At 36.0% G+C, this 23883-nt stretch overlaps 1 protein-coding gene across 1 annotated transcript in view; it reads left to right on the top strand.

Annotated features, from left to right (window-relative positions):
• Positions 1 to 23883, top strand: part of LOC118270235 (alpha-2Db adrenergic receptor) — a 432810-nt gene that overhangs the window by 86869 nt on the left and 322058 nt on the right. The window contains exon 2 of the mRNA XM_035585689.2: positions 19986 to 21140. Within this exon, the coding sequence (XP_035441582.1) occupies positions 20568 to 21140 (573 nt within the window). The 5' untranslated portion in view covers positions 19986 to 20567. The remainder of the gene's footprint in view (positions 1 to 19985; positions 21141 to 23883) is intronic.

Raw genomic sequence — 23883 nt, 5'->3', positions numbered from 1 at the left:
ATTAGAAATAATATAGTTGGCGTGGTAGCTACGCAATCGGCTGCCACGGTAACGTGTAGTAGGTTCGATTTCCCCACAGAGCAACTTTTAGTGTAAACCACAAAATGTTGTTTTAGGTCTGTGTATCATGTGTATGTGAACTTGTATGTTTGTAAACGCACCCACGATACAGGAGAAAAACCTAGAACGCGACAACGTTTCAAGCACCCACAACACAGGAGAAATACCTCGTATGGGGCAACGCTTAAAAAATAAACTGCTACAATACCAATCTCAAAAATCCTCCTTCAATCCAACACTTGGACAAAAATAGCACATAATAATAAAAAATGCAAGCTTCCTGCCTACCCCCATACAGGTAAACCCTCCATAGTTTACGACTACTATCTTCGTTAGTGGTAACAAGTGCATCGAGGACATTCCACATGTACTAATTGAAATCGACCTGAAAAACGCCCGTATGCCACGAGATGTCACTACTATCGGTCCGGTTCTCGATTGCAAGTCGATTGGTGATTTTGTTAAATAAAATGTTCTAATATGCAGCGTGTAAACAGAAAGGCCCTGAAAAATCCCACACATATTTTTTTATTTTAATCGTTTTAGTTCTCTTTTTATTCATGTAATATCGGTCTTAAGCTTAAGTTGATGGTAAATATTATTACATAAAATTAACATTGAATTCCTTAATTTTATGAAAATACAACTAACTCATATTTTACCAAGACCTGTTTGCAGCGTTTGGGAGCGTTCCGTTTACACCCTGTATGAAATCTTTCGACTGTCTAAACCGTGGTCCAATAAAAGTTATTTTATCTACGTTTTATTTTTTTTATTGATGCTATGGCGGTCTTTATCTAAGTTTATATATTCTGAATTACTGATTGTAGTAAACATAAAAAAGTCGACACTCATAAACAAATAGTAAGGGTTGCCACAGCACTGAACATAAAAAGGTGCACTTTTTTCTCGTGTAGCAACACTGGTAAAAGCGGAGTTAAAATGCAGTGCGGAGTCCCCCAATAATTAATATCTATCGGGTGCCACTAGGAAATGGCGGAATTAAAAGTGGAATTAACGATCTCTACACAGCACACTGACTTTAGGAAAAGGGTAATATATTGTAGTGTACTTGTAATTCAAATATTTTGAAATAGTTCTTTGTTTTGCATATTGATTTAAGAATTACTAACTGTACTTGTAACGCAGTGGCTGGGCAACCGCTGGCTGGTGGCTGCTGCGCAATTAGTAGCGGATTCGATTCTCGCACGGAGCAACTCTCTGTGTAGAGAAGCAATCCCTAGCACGTATCCATAGCACCCATGTTTCCAAAAAAAAAAAACACAGCTTAGCTGAGTCCATTTTTTTACCGGGGCTCCGGTTCGAAAAGCAGGAGTAGGAACGGGGTGGTTTTTAGTCAGTAAGAGTCTGATACTCCTTCTCGCCTCGCCCAAGGCGAGAGAAGTCATTGGATGACTTTCCCCACTCCAAAAAAAAGTTGAGTCTGTTTTCACCAGTCTATATGTGTACCAATGAATATGATTGGTGGAAGCCAAACGCATCCACAGCAACGTAGCATAGCACATTTCTGGTGGAAAAAGCACCATAAAAAAAAACTGGGACTAAAAACATTTTTAGATTAGTAATAAATTAAATACAAATTTATCGAAATCAATCATACAAGATTATTCCTGTTCACACATTAATCATTAGAATTAATCACTTAATCACAAATGCGGCCAAATGTGATAGAAATTATCGACGCAAATCTCCCTTTGCATTGCTAATAGTCAAAGAGCTGGTTAATAGAAATTTAACGTTATCTATAATATTAATATTGAATATAAATATATTAATATCTGGACATAATTGCGTGTATGTTAAACTAGTGTGACGAGGTTAAGGGGGGTGATGTGTAATAAAGTGTGGGAGAGCCATGCTTCGGCACGAATGAGCCGGCTCGACCGGAGTGATATCACGGCCTCACCGAAAACCAACGTGAAACAACGCTTGCGTTGTGTGATTGAGATTATCGGAGGCCCAATTACCCCACTTCCCAATCTTTCTAAACCCCGATTCCCCAATAACCCTTAAATTCCTAACCCCCAAAAGGCCGGCAACGCCTCTGGTGTTTCAAGCGTCCATGGGCGGCAGCGTTTGCCATAATAAAAAACCGGCGTGTTAAAAAAATAAAAAAAATGCATTTTCGGCTACCGGGGTGGTTTTAGTAAGGTAAAAACCACCCCGCACTACCTAGTCTTTTATCCCCAGAAAGCTAGGCGCCTATTGAAGGTTTACTACCTATCATCAACCCCCTCTGGTTCTTAAGTATTTTTTTTATTGTTTCTCTTTTTATTACTTTATTTTTCCCCTATTTTAATAAGTACAGTATTGCTAATACTCACCTATCTACATATATTGAAAACTATCGATATGAATAAATGAAATCTTGTAATCAGCCTTCATTTAATCTTTGTTAAAAAATAAAATCATTTAGTTTCTTTAACACAACATCCTTTATAATAATTTCCATCTTCAACTATGCGCCACTTAATATTATTTATACAATATATTACTATACAAAACATACAAACCCCCATCCCGAGGGAGCCAACAACAGCGCGTGTTGGGGCTTACATATTTCTGCGGCTTCCTCTGTTCATACATCTAGTCAAACACACGTGGCGCCCTCTATATGTATCTCATATAACTACTGCGTATATTATCTCAAGTGAGAGAAGTGCTATTTTATTGAATAAAGTGGAAACAGTTTCAAAAATTTACGTTTGAACGTATACCGAATTGAGTTTTTATCATGAGGCCCGTGTGATTGTTTGAGGCCAATAAGGTTAATAAATGATATAACTTTGACTTTGATGTAACTTTCAGCTCGTTTCCAACTGGACAAGGTCTCTTCAATAGCACGCTTCTGATCCATGGCCTGGTAGATATTGCTAGAAATGCCAATATTGCAAATAAAGACTTTCGTAAATTTCTAAAATACAAAAAAAAATGCAAAAAATATCTAATCTTTATTACTAGTCCAAAGAAAAATTTCATCAAATGAAATAGGTATTAATACAGATTACAATTGACTATCATCACCAAGCTCTTGGACTATAGATATTAACAAAATTATTTCCGTTTAACTCTAAACCCAAATTGCAATGTGGGTTGAATTGATATCGTTTAGTAACTAATGTTTGAAATTAAAGGCAAAATACAGGTACAAGCACATTTGTTAATACAAGCACATTCGTTAAATACAGGCACATTCATTAATTTAAATGTTTACGGTTCTTATTAAGATTTAACTTAATACGGTTACAATATGTGGTGGGATTGGACAGAATGGCTTTGAAATTAACACTAACAATACATTTAGTTATCAAAAGAAAAAGTAAGTTATTTTTACCATATAGCATTGGTACCATCACACCATGTTGTCAATACAAAAAGTAAATTAGATTTCGCTATATTTGCACATTTGTTAAAATGTTCTTTATTTTTTTCATTCTTAGTAATACTAGGTAAATGGCATTTACGTAAAACCTCTTTTCTTATTGTAAACTAGCTTTTGCCCGCGACTTCGTTCGCGTAAATAGTGACTTCCGGCACCTTTTTGGTTTTAACGATATAGTTCCCGATCTCGCGGAATCTCTTCAAAAATGAGCATGTAAAGATATTCCAGGGAACTCTTCAAAAATCAACTTAATGAGCTCTGCGTTTGAATTTAATAGATGTATACTCACTTAGGGCATTGAAAAAAATGGTTTAGAAACGGACTTAAACTAAAGAAATATTATAATCTTTCCGAACTTAAGATGAAAACTAACTTAAAACTAAAGAAAGCTACGAATTAATTTATAACAATTAAATAAGAAATTATATTACAACCTATCCTCTATGCTATAGTAATCAAGATTAAACTAAATAATTTGAAACGACTTAAATCTAATTAATTAATCGAATTAGACTTACAATTGCGATGATATTCTCACGTCTCATATGAAAAGAGTTTTATAAAAGAGTTTGAGTTAAATAAAAATCATCCTTCAACGTACGTTAAGTGGTATTGTAAATTAAATCATATCTGGTCGAATTTCGGCCACTAGGCGACCACTAGTACTAGGTAAATGGCATTAAAATACTAATTAAATGGCGTAAAACCTCTTTTCTTATTGTAAATAATGATTTGTCTAGGTGATATTGGCCTTTCTATAGGTAACCTTCGTTTAGTCTTTCTTTATATCATTGTTAATTCACAGTTAAACACGATTCGTCGAAACATTAGACAGTTTTTACAAACAAAACCTAGATAAAACATCAAACCAGACAATAGACGATAAAACCCAAAGAATTGTTGGCAATACATCAATGCCATACTTTTAACTAACTATCTACGAAAAATCGCGTATGTTTGCCACCATATTAAGTTTAAGTAAAGCGATTAAGTAAGAAGACATAATGTCTGGCTACTTGCCCATAACTTAGTAGCTCGCCACTTAAAACTTTTGCACTTAACACTAACTTAAAAAGATCGTATGATACATTACTTATCTACTGTTTTATTAATGACTACACTTGAATTCAGCTTTTGTTCTTTTTGAAATAATATGTAATCTAGATATATACTTTTGTTTTATTGGGAAAAATCATCCAATGACTTCTCCCGCCTTGGGTGAGGTGAGAGGGAGTGTCAGACTCTTACTGACTAAAAACCACCCCGATCCTACTCCTGCTTTTCAAGCTGGAGCCCCGGTAAACCCGCTAGGTAGTCCGTAGCTCCGGATCAGGCATCAGCCCTACTGAGCCCCATCTGTGGTGGAGTCTAGGTATTTAGGTCTAGGTTTTGTCTGGGTTTGTGTTGTTACACATTTTGTTAATTGATAGTTGAACCTAGTATCTTATTATTTATTCAGAAGTCTGTAATTGATCCTTTACAATAGTCTCTGGGGTTTTAAAATCCGTTAAATGAAATACGCTTTGAGATTATGGGGAAAAATCGTGAATAAAAACATATTTGTTCATATTCAATCATAAAATATTAATTAGAAATGAATCGATGTTGATATCTCGCAACCATAGATAACCATAAGAACAGTGGAGGACAGATCTGCCTGATCATTTTAAATTTTTATTACTTGAACCCGGCAAAATCATTAAGCCATAGCCTATAAATGTCTCATCAATAAGAAAAGCGATAACGTCGCAGCTTAGTGACACAACACGTATAATATCTTAGTCAGTGGTCCTGCACCGGTGGCAGCATTGCCCACCATCCAGCTTCATTCGTGAATTCAAGGTCATGGGGCGGGACTAAAAAGCGGATCTCATCAGGTGCAATCAAACATTAACTTAGTAATGGTCAGGCGTATGTGACCACCATTGTACATCTCTTTAAAAATACATTTTTCCAACACTAAAAATGTACACACGGACTAACCCGAAAAAAGATGAACATCGACACAATATCCATTTCCATTTTCCCAAAACAGACCATTCCCATCACGCGACAGCTAGCTAATAGAAGCACCGTTTATAACTCCGGAAAAAAATCTACCTACAAAACTCGGTAACAGGCAGTATCGATAATTGACAACTTCCTTACTACCGTGACATCACTATACGAACAAAAAGAGCCACAGTATCAATTAAAATGGACGACCGATTAGTGGTGGGACACGGAGAAATTTTTATCGATACTTTTTTATCGATAGCCGTTGTAGACTAATTAGTTTTATGGATTTTGTTTGCCTTTTTTGAAGTTCGTGTTAGGGTTACGTCCGGTGTTAGGTGTGGGGTTTTTCGGTTTGTTGATTAGTTGTTATCGATCTAGTGATGGGAAAATGGTTTATTTTTTATTGTTTCAGGTTTATGTATTTTGTTGTGTTTTTACTTTGCCTTGTATTGTGCTAGCATATTTTTTTGTGGATTTTTATACAAACTGGCCTAATTTGAAAGAAAAAAGTAACGTGTGTTAAAAAAAATAATGTATCTATACTTCCAGTGTACACGGACTCTGCATATAGACTGCATGGATGGCGCGGTGGCTGGGCAACTGGCTGCCGTGCAACGTGTAGCGGGTTCGATTCCCGCACGCAGTTTTGTGTGATCCACAAATTATTGTTTCGGGTCTGGGTGGTGTCATGTTCATGTGAAATTGTATGTTCGTAAATGCATCCACGATACAGGAGAAAATCCTAATGTGGGGCAATGAAAAATAATATCGGGCGTCAAAACGTGAATTAGTAGAACTCATAAATTCGGACCACTATACTATAAAGTTATTCAATCACCAGTTTACCATTATTCTTTATTCAAAAAAGTATGACAACAGTAAAAAAATAAAACAAACATATCAAATGAAATAAATATTAGATGGACATAGCTTCACACGTTCTAAAATTAAATTTATTCCAATTCAAATGTTGCTAGGTTCAAAAATTTAAATTGAAAACTCGAATTACGTCTAATTTGTATAAACAACAAATGTCTAAATAATTTGGATTGTTTTACAATCGCTTTTAGTTTGTGTAGCTAATTCTAATTACATAATACATGTATGTTCATCTGGTGTTTCGAGTGTCCATGGGTGGCGGCGATTGTTTACCATCAAGTGATTCGTCGGCTCGTTTACCGGCTTATACCATAGAAAATTGATTAGATTATTATGAACCTTAATCCTAATCTTATAGTCTTCTGGATTATATCGGCAACTCTCCTTTTTAGAATAGCCGCCTCCTTTTTTTAAACTCGTTGATAGATTATGTCATTTGTAAGTGAAGATTGCAGTTTTTTTCTTTATTGGAAAAGACATCCAAAAGCGCGTTACTCGGCTCGAAAAAGCAGAAGTTCATTTAAGTTAATAAGAGTCTGACATTCACTCTCTCACCTCACCCGAGGCAAAAAAAAACATTGGATAATTTCCCCGCAAAAAATAAAACTTAGCTACTTCAACAAATGTATAAATCAGCCATTTTATAACGCTATCGTATTACTGTATAGACAGTTTTACGACGTTATTATTGCAGCTACGTCAAAACAGATTATATCCCATCATCGGGCCGCGACATAATTACCTTTAATCATATTATTACCGATGCTAAATGCAGTATTTAATCATGTTGTTTTCTGAATCAGCAGTGTCGACTCACGCGAGCGTTGTTGGTGAAACAATTGAAATATGATTTAGTAGGAAAATTGTTAAGAAGTGCGATGTTGTTTTAAAGAGAGGAGAGAGTATGGAGTGTTTCGTATGTCCTCTTTTTTACCGTATCAAAAAGTAATATCTTGTATCTTATTAACATTTTAAATGCCAATGGTTATGTTGTGTATGCATATGTTTGTTACTCAATCACATCAAAATGACTGAAGAATTTTTTTTCGTATAGCCAATTTGTTTAAGAAAAAAAAGAATCACGCAAATCGGTCCATAAACCTCGGCGTAATTGGTGTACATGCATAGAAAAAAACATACCGGCCGAATTGAAAACCTCCTCCTTTTTGGAAAGTCACTTGCAAAGTTGACTGTAGCACGTCATCGTTTATACTTTCGCTCCTTCATTTCTTTCAAAAATGAATCGAATCCGTGACACCTTGTGTTACATTAAATCACCCATCTTCTGTCACTACTGTAAAATCCAATAACATTTTAGGTACTCAACCTGAACTACAAAATACTTCCCATCGATTCTAAGGTTAAAAAAAAAAATCAGAGTAATCATTATTCCTCTCTCTTATTTACCATAGAAACACCAATAGTGTATAATTAGCAATCTGCACGCTAATTACCTCATACACAGTTATGGCTAGTGGCCGCGCTGTGTGAGTGTGTATCGGATCTCCATACAAATGACATATTATTCAGTCGGGAATAGGCGACCAGAGAATATTATCAGTTTATGAGAGTCGAGAGTCATTTGACGACCATATAAACTAATTGTCAAATGGATGTTTGATTTTTATTTAAGTCTAAATAGTTGTCCAGTTTATCAAGAGATTCAAAGAGCCATCAGACCACCACAGATGGGGCCCAGTAGGGGTGATGCCTGATCCGGAGCTGCGGACTACCTAGCGGGTTTACCGGCGCTCCGGTTCGAAAAGCAGGAGTAGGAACGGGGTGGTTTTTAGTCAGTAAGAGTCTGACACTCCCATCTCGCCTCACCTAAGGCGATAGAAGTCATAGGATGATTTTCCCCCTCAAAAAAAGGGTGCTTTTCTACCAGAGATGTGCTATGCTACATTGCTGTGGATGCGTTTGGCTTCTATCAATCATATTCATTGGTATACATAGCTTAGTACTGGTGGAAACGGACTCAGTTAAGCTATGTTTGTGTACAAACACACAAACATTCGCATTTGTTGTGTATATTTGTTACTCAATCACTTCAAAATGGCTGAAGGTATCGGGATGAAATTTGGAACAGGGGTAGATTATGGTTTGGAATAACACTTATGATACTTTTTATCCCACGAAAAGGCGGGCGAAGCCGCTGGGAGAAGCTAGTATTATGTATCATGTGCTTATGTTTGCTTATTTTTCCTATAATATAATGTTTTTGTCCAACAAGTATTGTTTGTATCAATATAATTAATGATTCACTATCTAATTAGTGTGACATAATTAGTTTTATTAGGCAATTCATAGATCAGGAATATTACAATACCGTTTTCTATAAATATCAGTAACTATGTTTACTTGACTTGAAAAAAGAATATTACCTATATTCTGTGTTTTTGTATTGTATAATATAGATTTTTTTATTCTAATAATATTTAACCAATTCGATCACAATTTTTTAATGTACGTATTGAAAACTTATTCAGTTTTAAAAAAATCTGCGTAGGTTTTATCTACAGAAAATGTAGTAAAATTTTAATTGAATTTTCTAAATACAAAATCAAAAGTAAGTATCACTATAAAACATAAAACGATGGATTAAAATTCAATATAACAAACAAAAGGTATTGATACTTGGAGTAAAATGAGATAGGTATTGAAAATTATAAAATTTTATACTTCAATAAAGGTATTGTATATAGAATTAATTTTTAATTAAAATTGGTATTCATTTTATTGATTTACAAACACATGTTGACATTTAAGCCCGTAGGTCACTTATATTATAAAGGTAAAATACCTACTAGTCTTCCGATACGATGGAGTTTCTTGCTCGATCTTTTCCATTCGAAGCCTCACTTCGGAACAAGCACCTAGCTTCACTGAGAGGAAGACTGACGGAAAATTCAATTTGAAGTTTCAAAAGTGCCTTATTAAATATTTATTGACACAAATGCTTTGACTTTGACTTAGATAACCCAGGCGCGGGCGCCTCGCTGACAACAGTTGATCATGCGAAAGCACGCACGCGCGAGAAATTTTGTAGTTATGTTATTGTGATAAAAATAAAACTAATGAGTATACAAAAAAGTTTCTTTGGGAAAGTTGTTTGTAATCATGAGTATAATCACGTGTTTAAATATCGTTCACTAATTATTAGTCACCCTATATGTATACATAGATATTCTACGGAATTTGATACCTTTTCCAATGTAATAGATAGTAGGATGGAGTTGAAATATTTTTGTCTATCTGTTTGTAACAGGTTTGCTCAACTAAGTGCTATGAATTTTTTAGTCGAGTGTATTATTTAAATGGAATTCGTATTTGACTACGTCGGCGTGGAAGCGAGCGACTGTTTTAGTTTTGTCGTTTTTGAGAGCACTTTTTGTTATCATGTTATTTTCAGTATCGGAACTTGAGATCTCAGTGGCTGTAAATGTAATAGCTGGGTTCTTATTCAGCTTCGATTCCAAAGTGCTGTTAAGGTTTTTGATTATTAAACATTAAAATTTTGAGCTCAAGTTAATTTTTAATTTCGATTGAATGATCGTTTTACCGTAACTAAAAATCATGGTATACTCACGTAAATTAATGGAGAAAAGCTCTAGTAGTTATGAGTCACAGAGGGACTCTTCATCATGAGCATCAGCGTGCACGGACGCAGCGACGTCTTGCAGTTTACTGGAAGCCGAAACCTTTTTAGTTAATTTACTATGCATCATGATGGTTAATGTAAAAATAACTTTGCATTATGAAAGAGGATTTTAAAATCTGAAACATGAATACTACTTTACTCCCTCTGCCATTTTATAAGAGGCTTGTACGCAACTTCTACTGGCATTTCTAAAAACTATAAAGTATTTAATTAAAAACGAAATAAGCCTAAAAGACCAGTTTCAATAGATACTACATTTTAAGTTATAGTAATCCCAATAACCATTTACCGATTTATTTATACCGTTTATACCGATAGAATAAATAATTAGTTAATCTTTATACCTAGCTCAGTAAGCCTAGGTCTTAAATAAACCAATTAAGATTTTAGATAACCAGATCAAGTTAGGGGTCTGTGGTAGAATTTGAAACAAAACTACGCTCAACTTGTCATCTATTGGAATTCGTTAGTTTTATTGGAAAGACAAACAGATGTATGATGGTTTTAAGTAGCCATGCTTCGGCACCAGTGATACCACGGCCTCACAGAAAACCGACGTGAAACAACGCTTGCGTTGTGTTTCGTTGTGTGAGTGAGGATACCGAAGGCCCAATTCCCTTCCCAATCCCCGATTCCCCAACAACCCTTAAATTTCTAACCCCCAAACGGCCGGCAACGCACTTGTAACGCTACTGGTGTTTCAAGTGTCCATGGGCGGCACCGATTGCTTACCATAAGTTAATACGTCTGCTCGTTTGCCATAAAAAAAATGAGTGATTCGTTCTACTCATCCGAAGCTGCGGACTGAATATATCTTCTTATAATATCCTCGAAAGTATTTGTTTCCGTAAGAAACGAAAAATAGCGTCTAATGTTTTAAAATAATCTACAAGACAGACATTAATATTAAAGTTAGTCATCTAATGTTTATTTGAACTTATAGTATGCCGGGAGAATCTCAGATCTACGCGAGACACAATGAGTTTTTGCTATTGTGTCTCTTACTCGCATACAAGAGGTTTTTTAGAGGGTAAATCTTCCAATGACTTCTACCTACCTGGGCGACGCGAAAGGGAGTGTCAGACTCTTACTGACTAAAAACCACCCCGTTCCTACTCCTGCTTTTCAAGCCGGAGTCTCGGTAAACCTGCTAGGTAGTCCGGAGAGGTTAATAAACACATTTAATAATACATTACACATATTGTTCTACTCAATTTGCAGTAACAAATTGTGTATGTAAGTTACACGCACGCCCTAAACATAGTAATTGGCATAGCAATCGAATTAATATTCACTTAGCGACATATCAGAGTTCCACGCTAAGCATATTAACTATATTATCCAGTTATGTACAGTAATGTATTGAAAAATTTACTTATTAATAAGTTATTAAGATATGTTAAACGGGTTTAAAGTTTACGTTAATTCCGTACGTTAGTAAAGGGTCAGGTTGAGCAAAGTATTATCGGTACTTTATTTTTAGAAATTGCACGAGGTCTATATTGTTTCTGGTATAAAGTATATGGGAATAGGATCATCCTCACCCAGGGTGGAGAAAAGCTCTAGTAGTTTCTAGTAGTAGTCCATTAATAAAACGTGTAAACCGAGGTTTTTAGTTAATTTAGTAAGTTTCACGATATTTATCATAAACATACTGTAAAAGTTTTTGACTACACGGTTGGCGCAGAGCCTGGGCAACCAACTGCTGTGTAACTTGATGCAGGTTCGATTTAAGCACGACGCAAGGAGTTGCTGTGAGAGTTGTTGATCACATAGAGATGTGATCTACAAATTATGATTGCAGGTCAGCGTATGTCAAATTGTATGTTTATAAATAAATAGAAACACAGGAGAAAATCCTAATGCAGGGTAAATGTTGTAAAACGTTGGTTGTATTTGTATATGTGGCATTGTGTGCACCTCTACCTACCTCCTCATAGTAACAATATATTGGAAAATTAAGTTATTAACGTAGATATTGAACGGATTGAAGTTTCCGTTAACTTAGTAACTTAGATGTCAAGTGCCAGCTTAGATGATCAATAAATATCTTGTTTATGAACTTTGTTAAGTTACTTTCGTTAAGATTTCGTGGTAAAAATAGAATATTGTTTTCTATTACATTTTATAAGTAAATAGCTTGTTTTGAAGAATTGAGTTTATAGGTTTTGTAATATTATATAGTGCAAAGAAATATTATGCAAATTAAACAAAGGAAGGATTGCCTAGCGGGGCACAATACTCATTATGACACGAAGTAACACTGTACAATGTACACCCACTTTGCACCATTTGTATTAGTCCCATGTAATAGGAGGTCAACCTTTTACCATAGACGACAAACCGAAAAAAGCCCAATAGTGCTTTGCTCGATCCGGGATTCGAACCAGGGACCTCTTGCCTGTCAGTCGCACTAGCGACCACTCGGCCACCGAGGCAGTCGACGACAACGATTTATCAACAAATTTCATTACCTAGGAAATCTAAACTCATTCTCACCCACACAGTATAACAATCGATATCGATAACGAACACAGTCACATCACTATTCAATCAGCTAACTGCAACACTAGTCAGTCAACTCATTAATTAACGAACCAACAAACTGGTGGCTAATTTAGTTAGCTACCGTATTTGTTGTATCATTAGGATTAAATGCTAAGTAAAATGGCTGCCTGTATTTTTTTAAAGGCTTTTTAATTTAACCAGTTGTGGTTGATTAAAGTGGGGTGGTAGATTGGTATTGTGGGTTAGTGTAATACTGGTTTTTAATTGAAAGTGATATTAATACATACATTAACCGTCATGGGGGGCAAAAATGAACGGCGCTTGCTTTCAAACAGATTTTTGTAGGCAGTCAAAGTATTAATTGGTGCTGTTAAGTTATAAATAATACGTGTAAAAAAGCATTGTGTTGAGGCCATACAAATAAAAGATGGTATGTTTAGTGGACTGTATAATATAGTAAAATACCTAAGGCTATAAATAGTGCACCCGACAATTCTATGTATGTTTGTGTGCAATTATCTCGCGTTTGACTGAACCGATTTTGATGCGGTTTTCAGCAAAGTATTTTTCAGACTTAGGAGAAGGTTTTAGGGACCCGACTTAAAAAAATTAAGGTTTTGCTACTGCTGTTCAAACACGTGTGTCAAAGTCAGTTTTTTAAATATAGTTTTGTTATTAATGTCAATATACTCCAACGCGTAGTTTAAAACAACAAACAAGAAATCAGTCATTAAAACCTTCCCCCCAGACGTTCTTTGACAGCAGTTCCAATAACAAATCATTAAGCCGAAACCCCAATATTTTCCCGGACCCAAACGCAAACGTTAACGTTTCATTCTAAAGGATTAACCCAAGCAACTGTGGTGGAAACGTAAACAAGTGCGTGTCACACATGCATTAACTGGAGACCGGCTGTTGTAGCCCATATATCTTTTATTATGCTTAGGCTATGTTACGTTTTTGCATTGTGCGGTTAACCGCTCGAAGTATGAAACCGTTGCGCGCACTATGTTTTTAAACTGTGAAATTTAAATGATTTTCAACCTTATCACCTACTACTAAGTTTACTGTGAACTATTAAATGATATTCGACCTTATATCCTAGTACTAAGATTTCTGTTGGTTTAATTTTGGCTGTAACCGATGTATTAGTGATCTGAAGGGGGTGATCGATGATAGTTGGACGAAGAATGTGAAGAATTGTGTGTTTCATGGTTGTAAAATTAGTTGCAGGAATAAAACGCCAATGCAAAGTCAAAGTCAAAATTATTAAATTTATTTCAAATAGACCTGGAAGGGTCTTTTGAATGTCAAAACAAATATTACAACACTGGCTGACCCGGCAAACTCGTACCTCATACTCGTATTTCTCATCTTTTAAATCTTCCCTGGACTTTCACTAATAATTCAGCCGTTCTCGAGTTATGGCGATACTAACGAACACCAATAGATTTTTATGTAGATAAATAAAGAAAGCAAAATGTCTGTCTGTCGGTCAGTCGTCTAAATGCGGCTGTTTATATTTAGTTTATTGTTTCACAAAATAACGCGGTTAAAAACCGCCGCGGTTTTGCAACAGTGTGTCCTGCGCCTTATGGTTCTAAATATTAAATGAGGTTGACAAAGTTATTTGTGTTGGCAGTCGTTCGGAAACTTTCGCGTCGTTTGTAAGATAACTGGGTCTTTTTAGTTCTTTTTCCTTTTGTAGAGGGCGCTGATGTCTGTTTTGGGATGGAAGGTCTCTCGTGTATGTTTTGAGTAATGTGTAGGTATTATTCTTGTGTGAAATTGTGGAATGTTGGTTGACTCGGTTGTGTAGATGTAAGAAGTTATATTGGTTAATAATACGTTTGTTCACTTGAAGAATATCCGCAGTACTCAGAGTCATTTAATAGTTACTTAACCCAGTCCTTAGCAATTGTTTTTGATACAAAATCGTTACTAAGGTATAGTTTAAGTAATCATTAAATGTCTCAGAGTATTTATTGGTTTTTTTTTAAGAACTCTTATTACTAAAATTTTTCTCGTTTCTCTTTCATTTCACACAATATTTCCACGAACCAATTTGTCATCGTAAATATTCAAACGAATAAAAATATTTCCAACCAATTGAAAACGTTGATTCACAACACTACACAACCGTAAAAATGGAAGAAAAATATCGAGCCTATTAACCTGCAAACGGCGATGGTGGGTAAAAAAGTCACTGTGAAAAAAATCAGCTTCAAATGAACAAGTAAAACTTGTAAAGTGTTCAGTGGTCTGTTGACTAATTAATTGAGTCGACTGACTAGCTTGCACCTGCAGCGGGCGGCGGGTTGAATAGTGATGGGATACGGTCACGTTATTTATCGATAAACTTGGGTTAAGGGTCGATAAAATTACAGTTGATGAATTACATTGTTGCTCGAGTCACAAGAGGACTGGCGAGTGGGTTGTTGTGAGTTTGATTCCCAAGGAAAATAAAGTTTCATTAAAAAAAAAAATCAGTTGGATCTTGGAGTCTAAAATAATAGTTTGCGTAGAATATGGTATAATTATGAAGATTTCGGGGAATTTAAGGTAACATCGTGTGTCGTGGAATGTTGTTCATGAATATGAGCCTCTAGCATGGCTTTAAACTAGATGAACTAACTCACAAAAGTTATAATAAAATTAAGTCTAGATACTTAGAATCGATAAAAACTATTCATTCAAATTAGTTTTTATTAATATTGCTATCTGTGAATATTAGTCTGGGTAATAAATGTTATCGGTCCGTCTGGATTGTTACTCTTATAGTAAATTGTCTGTGCAAATAAATACAGATGCAACAGATAGTATAAATTTCTTCTAAAGCTACCCATAATAATGAGTTACTATGAACTCCAGCGTGTCACGCTTAACTGTTAGTGGTAACTACGAAAACTATTTTACTTAGGTTACATAATGAGTAAGCCGTAAATCATAAATTAATGAAATAAGACTTACGTCCACACACTTAAAGTTGCAATTGGAATAAATAACGATCATGATGAAACGATGAAACATATTAGCCGGGTCCACACCGGACGATCCATCGCGCTCCGATCGCGCGCGGCAGCAGCGCGATCCAAAGATGCAGGCGGTGTAGACGTGCCGCGCGCGATCCATGCGCACGTATTGGAGCGCGCGCTCCCTACCTCGCGCGATCCGTGTGCGGTCGGTTTTTGTGCCAGCATCAAAGGTGCCTCAGTTGCGTGATGCGCGCGGTGTGGACGGTTGTGTTGGTTCGCGCGATCCACCTCGCCATGGACATCTCAGAAAGTCGCCGTTTGATATCGCTTTATAAAGAATTTAAATGTTTATGGGATCCCAAAGATTCTAATTACACCAATAGAGGTGTTAGAGATGATGCTTGGCGTCAGATTTCTCGTGAAATGGGGAATAAGTCGATCGAGAACCTAAAGAAAAAAATGCGATCTCTGGCGGGAGGCTACAGAAGGGAGAAATACAGAGAGAAGCAAACCTGCAAACTGACATACGAATCTCCAGTTGCTAAAAATCTCAATGTTAGTAATAATCTTTCCTTCACAGTAATATATCTCTATAATTTGTATCATTCTTTCTTAGCTTGTTATTCAATAATGAACACAATATCTCAAATTGATTAGCATTCATTCTTGCAAAATTGTGTTCAACTTTATCTGACACTAACTCTGCGTACAGCTGAGTCCCAGATTCCAAGCGATTTTTGTAAATTTGTTTCACCCAAAACCGTCGTTTTCTTTTTTGTGATTTTTTGCGCAAGCATTTAAGCAAAATAAAAGTTACTGCTGCAACGGCAAGACGCCGCCGTTGTATGTGTGACTCCATATCGTACAAGAGTTAGACTGGCTGAATCACGGATCGCCTTAGGATCGCTTGGAGCGCATATTTGGGATCGCAAGTTTCCAAAAGTGGATCGGCCTAACACGATCCACGATCCACGCTCCGCGATCCTGGATCGCGGATCGCGGGATCGATGGATCGTTTGGTGTGGACCCGGCTATTGATAAACCGATGCATTTAATAAATAATTTAACGAAAACCAACAGAAGGACAGCTATAGATAAATAATTCATGGCGACGAGCCGCTTGATTCCAGTTCAATCCAGATTTTTAATTTTTATATTCAATTTTGTGTGGTGCGACTTTTAACGAACAAAAAAAGACTATCTTTACCTTTTTTCTTTTGTTAGAACTAATTGTCTTTAATTTTTTTTCTAGTCTCACCCCTATCGGACAAAGAGTAATTAGGATTTTTTTTCAAAATAATCAACTGCTTTCATTTCATTTCATTTAATTTATAAACTAGTGTTGAATTGTGAAAAATTACACCTGGTTTTTCTTTATTAATTAGGGTCTTTGAAAATAGGTGTTAATTTTTTTTCTGTTATTCTGAAATGACTTGCTTTTTTGATTAGAGGTCGTGGGACGATATTTTACGTTTAGCCGAGTCGAGATAAGTTTTAAAAGTTTTTAATAGATATAAGTATGAAGTTTCATCTGATTAATGGTTCTTGCAATGAAAATAGATTTTATTACAAACTAATGATTAAGAGCTAATGAAACTGTATCATTATAACTTTGTATAAGCTTGCGGTCAGCCTGCACGAGTAGTTTGCCGCCTGAACAGAACCAAACCTGAGGGTATGGCGCGTCGCGTTCCGTGTGTACCTCAAAGAGCCATCAGACCACCACAGATGGGGGCCCAGTAGGGTAGTAGTACTGATGCTTGATTCAGAGCCGCGGAAAACTTAACAGGTTGCCGGAGCTCTGGCTCGATGAGCAGCAGTAGAAACGAGGTGGTTGTTGTCAGTAAGAATCTGACGCTCCCTGTTGCCTCGTCCAAGGCGGGGTAAATAATTGGATGATTTGCCGCCGCAAAATAAAATAAATCTCAGAGTCATTTAATGATTACTTGAGAGAGATAATATGTATCTCTGAGTCAGCAGTTTGGGCGATTATAGGCTACTCGAGTGAAAAGTGTTAGTTGATCTTTGTTTAATCTATGTCTATATGACATACTACGTGCATGTACAGACAAAATATACACTAACTAACTCTGCCCTATTTCTAAAGCTTTAATAAATTCAAAACACGTATCTAACACGTAAATCTTAAACAATTACTTGTAAAATTTTCGCCCAAAAGAAAAGAAAAAAACAACCGCGTTAATTCCCTACAAAGATTTCGATCACGAATGAAAGAATCGAAACGCGACGCAAATGTAACAAAACAAAAAAAAAACGAAAGAAAAAAAAACAAAAAAAAACTTGAGTAATTAAACATCGGAGTAGACATCCCGTAAGTCTCTCTAATGAGGAACAAACTTCCTTTGTTTGTAAAAAAAAAATAATACTTACAGTAGTACTGTTCTTTGGGATATTTATTCTGTGACGTATTTTTTTAAAACAGGTTTCAGGTCCAAGTATGGACTTGACCTGTTTGTACCTGTTTGTTATTTTTGTTTTGTATTTCTTCTGGATACTTAATAAGTTTGATTTTTTTAGATACACTTAATATTCTTTAAATAAAGTAAAGTGATGATATAATTATGTGATTAATCGTCTAGACCGCATTTAAAAAATATATTATAATGTGTAATTATGCTCTATCGTAGCCATAAAGCTGAGGAGTTTTATTGTTTCTTTGCATTCAAATGAGCTAATCTCCGAAATTACTAGTCCGATTTGAAAAAAATATTATTGTGGATAGTGCATTTAGCGAGGAAGGCTATAGGTTATAAACATCTCACAATGTTCAACACGAGTCTGGAAATATGATCTGTAATTGCTAATACTTTTCAGTTAGGTAAAACATTGCCAACAACATGTTTCAATCATCAGATTGTACATTGAAAACGATTTCTGCATGTTTAAATTGATTACGCTTACTATAAAACTATTTTAAAATCTAAAGGACAATTTTTATTATTATTAAAATAAAAATTAAATAGCATCACCCTAATCGTATCTCAAACACTACAACTGCAAACTAACATCAATCTCTCAAACAAACTCAACATAAACAAACAATATTGGAATAAAAACATGTTTCAACAAACAAAAACAAATTAAAATACTTTGTTTATAGGTTCCTCGCGTGGATAGAGTTAGTCCATCCATCAATTAAAAGAAATAAAAGTGAAACTGATATTAGTATGAGTAATTAGTATTAATATTTATAAAGTTTTCTTAATTTTATTTACACAATGTGCATTAGGGAACTGATCAACCAAGTCAGCTCATACCCTGTCTGTATACAAAATTTCATGAAAATCCGTTCAGTAGTTTCAACGTGATTGACGGACAACATCCCAACATCCCAACATCCTTCTACACTAAGACTTTCACAGTAAGTGCGATCTAAAGGTTAGGTAGAGAATTTGAAAATCAAATTATTTGTATTTTTAATTACAGTATTTACTTTAAAGGCTCTCCTCTAGAGTATAAGCAGTGGCCTTTGGCCAGTTGTGGAAGGAAACGGACTGATGATAAGATACTCAATCCCTAATTCCGTAGATTTGGTGATTTAAATTAGAAATCTCAACGAACAATACTATGCAAAATAAGGTTTGTTTGTTACGAGTTTCGAAAACAAGGACAAAGTTTGAAACCTACAACTCGTTCAACGTATTTTATAATTATAAATAAAATTATTATTTATATAACTCATTATTTGGAGAATAATAGGTGTGATACTATTTTTACAGATCAAAGACTTGCCACACGAAAATATGTTTTATTGTACTTTATTTAGGTTGTTTAATGCCTTGCCTCAAGCTAATTGTGTTGTCACAACACAAAGAAACAGTCTAATAGAAATTAACATTACGTTGTTTAGCTAAAATTATCAAGGAAACATATTTTATTTATACAATTGTTACTTTTTATTGTTTTCCTGTTGTGTTACTCAACACTTTATTTTGAAATAAAATATAATCTTGCTAATATTATAAATGGGAAAATTTGTGTGTATGCTGTTTACTCAATCACTTCAAAACGGTTTAAGGGATTGGGATGAAATTTGGAATAGCGTTAGATAATAGTCTGGAATAAGACTTAGGTTACTTTTTATTCCATGGAAATGCGGGGAAGCCGCTGGCAGAAGCTAGTATTAGATAATCTCTTGATGTTTATTCTAGATTCACTCATTCATATTTTTTTGTTCGCGTTATAAATAAAAACGGTCGGGTCTTTTCGTAATATTAACATGAATGTTTCAGATTGGAGGTCAATTTTAGGGACAAGCAAAGTAAAGCCTATTTAGGTTTATCGGGTATTTCAATTTGAGCATTCTTACTAAAGGAATGAATTCCAATCTCATTATGTAGGGTTAGCCAGTGGGTGTATAATGTGTATAATAGACAATTCTGCCTACGCCCTGAATATTATATGATTAGTATCATGTAATGCTGACGTCACACACAAGGCCGTTTCGCACAAGTCATCAATAATATTATCATTGTTGCAGGCAGGAGACGGCGTCACTCGTAATCAAGATAATCATCAGGCGACATTAGATTACAATGCACCGGCGCTAATGACTGACCATTACACAGTCACGCGACATCTCCAGCCATGAACACCATGTAATCATTGCGCCATGGACCAGAACACCAAGAAAATGTTTACGAAAACACATCGGCTATGGGACAGGAGGAGGCACAAAGTCGGACGATGACACCGCCGGCCACAACAATAAAAGAAAACAACATTTTTCGTTGATAACAAGCTTTTAGTGTAAAATCGCTTTTTTGTGTGTACGCGACTTACCGTAATCTTCATTTGCTAGTTCGTTTCGTTTCTCGATCAGTGTTCTCTCAATAGTTTCAAGCAATACTAGGTAAGGCCTTCGAGTTAGTGTAAATATTGTGTTCGTGATCGCTTCTACTCAACGTTCGGGTAAAACGGGTATTTAGTAATTGTATAAAGAGAAAATAATAGTCAAACACTTCCGTTCCTATAGGCAATACGTTTTTTTAAAAGTAAATCAATTATACAGTTATTTCAACGGGGCCAAACTTTCAATCTGTCTTACAATAATATTAGTTAGATGAATTTTACAAATCCGGAGTCGCGAGCCACGATGGTGCCGAATACGACGCTGCTGGCGAGGACTACAATGTCTAGTGGTTACAATGGGACATTCGGTCCGAATTCTACGTTCTTGGTTCCGACGTATATGAGCCAGGAGGAGTTCTTCGCGTTGCAAATGACCAATGGGTCAGACGCGAACACGACGTTGTCGAATGACACTACGGTAAACTTAGTTCTAAAGACGTGGTACCCGAGCGGGTATTCGCCGGCGCATATAATAATAGCTTCAGTGGTTGTGACGGTGTTAATGATAATGGTGGTGGTGGGCAATATGCTGGTGATTATCGCGATAGTGACGGAGAAGGCGTTGAAGAACATTCAGAACTGGTTCATAGCCTCATTGGCCGTGTCGGACTTCTTCCTCGGGCTGGTGATAATGCCGTTTTCATTAGCGAACGAGCTGATGGGCTACTGGATTTTTGGGTTCTGGTGGTGTGAGATACACTCGGCGATGGATGTGCTGCTGTGTACGGCGTCCATCATGAACCTGTGCCTGATCTCACTCGACCGGTACTGGAGTATAACTCAGGTGAGTTTTACATGTATTTTTATATTACTGTAGATTAATTAGTTAAAATAAATATTTTATTGCAATTGGATTAACAAAAGCATATTCAAATACTTGTCGTAGATTGATTTCAAGGTGCAAAAACAAATATTATGAGACAAATGACAGAACTAAAATGAGGTTCAAAGTTAAGTCTGAATAACCTGAAAAACTTGAACTAATTAAACGCAAAAATATTAATACACCTTTCCTTATTTCTCTTAACTTATTATACTGCAGATTTATAACAGTTTGGCTGCATATTTCATAACAGTTCATAACGAAATATCTATCCACAGAAAACATAATTTATATCTCTACATTACTTATCTCAGAAATCAGTCTAGAATATTTTCCTCCAAATTTTTCACAAACCAAAATCCAATCCCACGGAAAAGTCTCTCAAATCAAAAATCTTTTACACAGATTGTTTACAAAAACAGTCGAGTCGAAAAGTGCTGGGAATATTTAGTGCCGCAACCGGCAGTGGCAATTTTCCGCGGCAATGTTTTTGACTTCCAACCAGCACTGACCTCCGGTGACCTGTAGCTAGGGTTCCTAGAACAAAATGTGACAAAACCTAGCCTTAGTTTAGGATATCCTACTATGACGTGGGTGTGTAGTCAATAAAAAATGCACCCTGTTTAGACAATTATCCATGAAAGTTAAAAAAATTTTTTTCGAAATTTTGATGCACAGGCGGAAAAGCGATGGGAAGAGGAAAGCGCTAATTTGTAGATTACACAAAGAGTTGTTGTGTGGGAATCAAACGCGTGACACATTGCGTGGCAGTCGTGTCAATTGTGCATTCAACAAAAATTGCATCATTTTTTGTAAATTTTCCTAAAAAATAATAAATTGTTCGAAGTTTTCACGCACACATGGAAAAGTGTTAAGAAGATTAAAACGTATTCCTATCACATGCGCTCACTCACGGAATTTTATTCGCTTAAAATTTTTCTATTTTTTCTGTTAAAGCCAAAAAAAAAATATCGGTAAATTTCGGAACAGATGTCAACCCTACATCTCGCTGAAGCAAAAGCAAGACTGGCTATATCGAAACGGTATCGACGACCTCTGCTGAATTATTTCGAGCTGAGCCAAACATTGTTAAAGGTTGCATGGTGAGTGGGACCTGCATTTACAAGTTACATTTTAGAGATTGGTTTTTGGGTAATCAAATTCGAAAATTCTTTATTTTTAAATGTTAGACCACACTAGTATTACATAACCGCGTAACGTATCGGGAGTTCCTGCATGTAACAGAGGTTTTGTGTAATCCACAAATTGCAATTTGTAGTGAGTGTCATTGTGTATGTGAAGTTGATGTTTGTTAAATAAATAGGAATAAATAGAGTAAACGGTTACATAGGCCAAGCCCACAAATAGTAATTGTCTAATACTAAACATTTGTATTCCTACGACACAGTCAAATATACATGTATGAATAACAGGATACCAACAATTCCCATAACTAAACATGTCAAACTTAACTCTTAACCCCTCTATATTTCCCCCTACATAGGTCAAACCATCAAATTTCCATACACACGAAAATCTGTTACCAAAATCGTAAATTCAGAGTCCATTTGCAAACCAACATGGCGTTGCTTGCAGTTTGCATCTTGTTTAACAATGAATATTTCAAACTGCTTGCCCATAGGCGAATTTCAATAGTGACAGACCGACTAACAGGTTTGTACTGGTTCGTACCGGTTTGTACTGGTTACCAGTGGTTCGCACCGGTTCTAGCCGGCTTAAACTAACTCACAGTGGGGAGAACATTGGATTATATTCCAAAGGCGATGGTTAGTGCTCATTTGTGCGTGAATTCTGTTCTTAGTTAAGATTTGTCGTTTAGCTTTGTTAATGTAACAATGGTTTGTCAAGTGATAAAGTTAGTGGGACTTGGTTAAGTGAAATTGTGTGATTTGGTGTCGGCTTTTAGTTTTAGTGGGTGTTTGTTTTCGATCAGATTAATTGAGTGTTTCACTCAGTCTCACAGTAGTTAGGTATTAGAGAGAAAGAAAGAAAAACAGTTTATTTGCACCGTAACATAAGCAAATCACAAATAAATAGGTAAGTAGGTAACAAATAAACAATAAATATTTTTTTTTTTTTTTTTAAAAAACGTTGCCCCACATTAGGATTTTCTCCTGTGTCGTGGGTGCGTTTACAAACATACAAGTTCACATACACATGACACCCAGACCCGAAACAACAATTTGTGGATCACACAAAGAGTTGCTCCGTGCGGGAATCGACCCCGCAACCCGTTGCGCAGCAGCCAGTTGCCCAGCCACTGCGCCAACCGTGCAGTCATTTTTATGGAGCAAATTGTCATTATTGTGGAGCAAAAAGGCCAGTGCTCAGCTAAAATACAGTGGCCTGGACACGATGACTCAAGTCACAGCGCTGATTTTCATCACTAGCCAGCCCTATTGCATAAAAATATGACAACGTTGATCTTTTAACTTTATCTTTAGTTTATCATATTATTGTATCCTGACCAGGGCTTCGGCTCGAAAATCAGAAGTAGGAACGGTTAACGGTTACGGTTTTTAGTCAGTAAGAGTCTGACACTCCCTTTCGCTTCGCCCAAGGCGGGAGCAGTCATTGGATGATTCCGACCTGGGAATCTAACCCGAAACCTCTTACTCAGCATTTACACTTACCTACAACCATGCAACCTACAAGGCCCATGACCTTTTCATAACTTTTTTTT

Source organism: Spodoptera frugiperda, chromosome 13 (assembly GCF_023101765.2).
Source record: "Spodoptera frugiperda isolate SF20-4 chromosome 13, AGI-APGP_CSIRO_Sfru_2.0, whole genome shotgun sequence".
Classification (NCBI taxonomy): domain Eukaryota; kingdom Metazoa; phylum Arthropoda; class Insecta; order Lepidoptera; family Noctuidae; genus Spodoptera; species Spodoptera frugiperda.
Note: the sequence above shows the minus strand (reverse complement) of the source record. Positions and strands in the feature narration are given on the sequence as shown.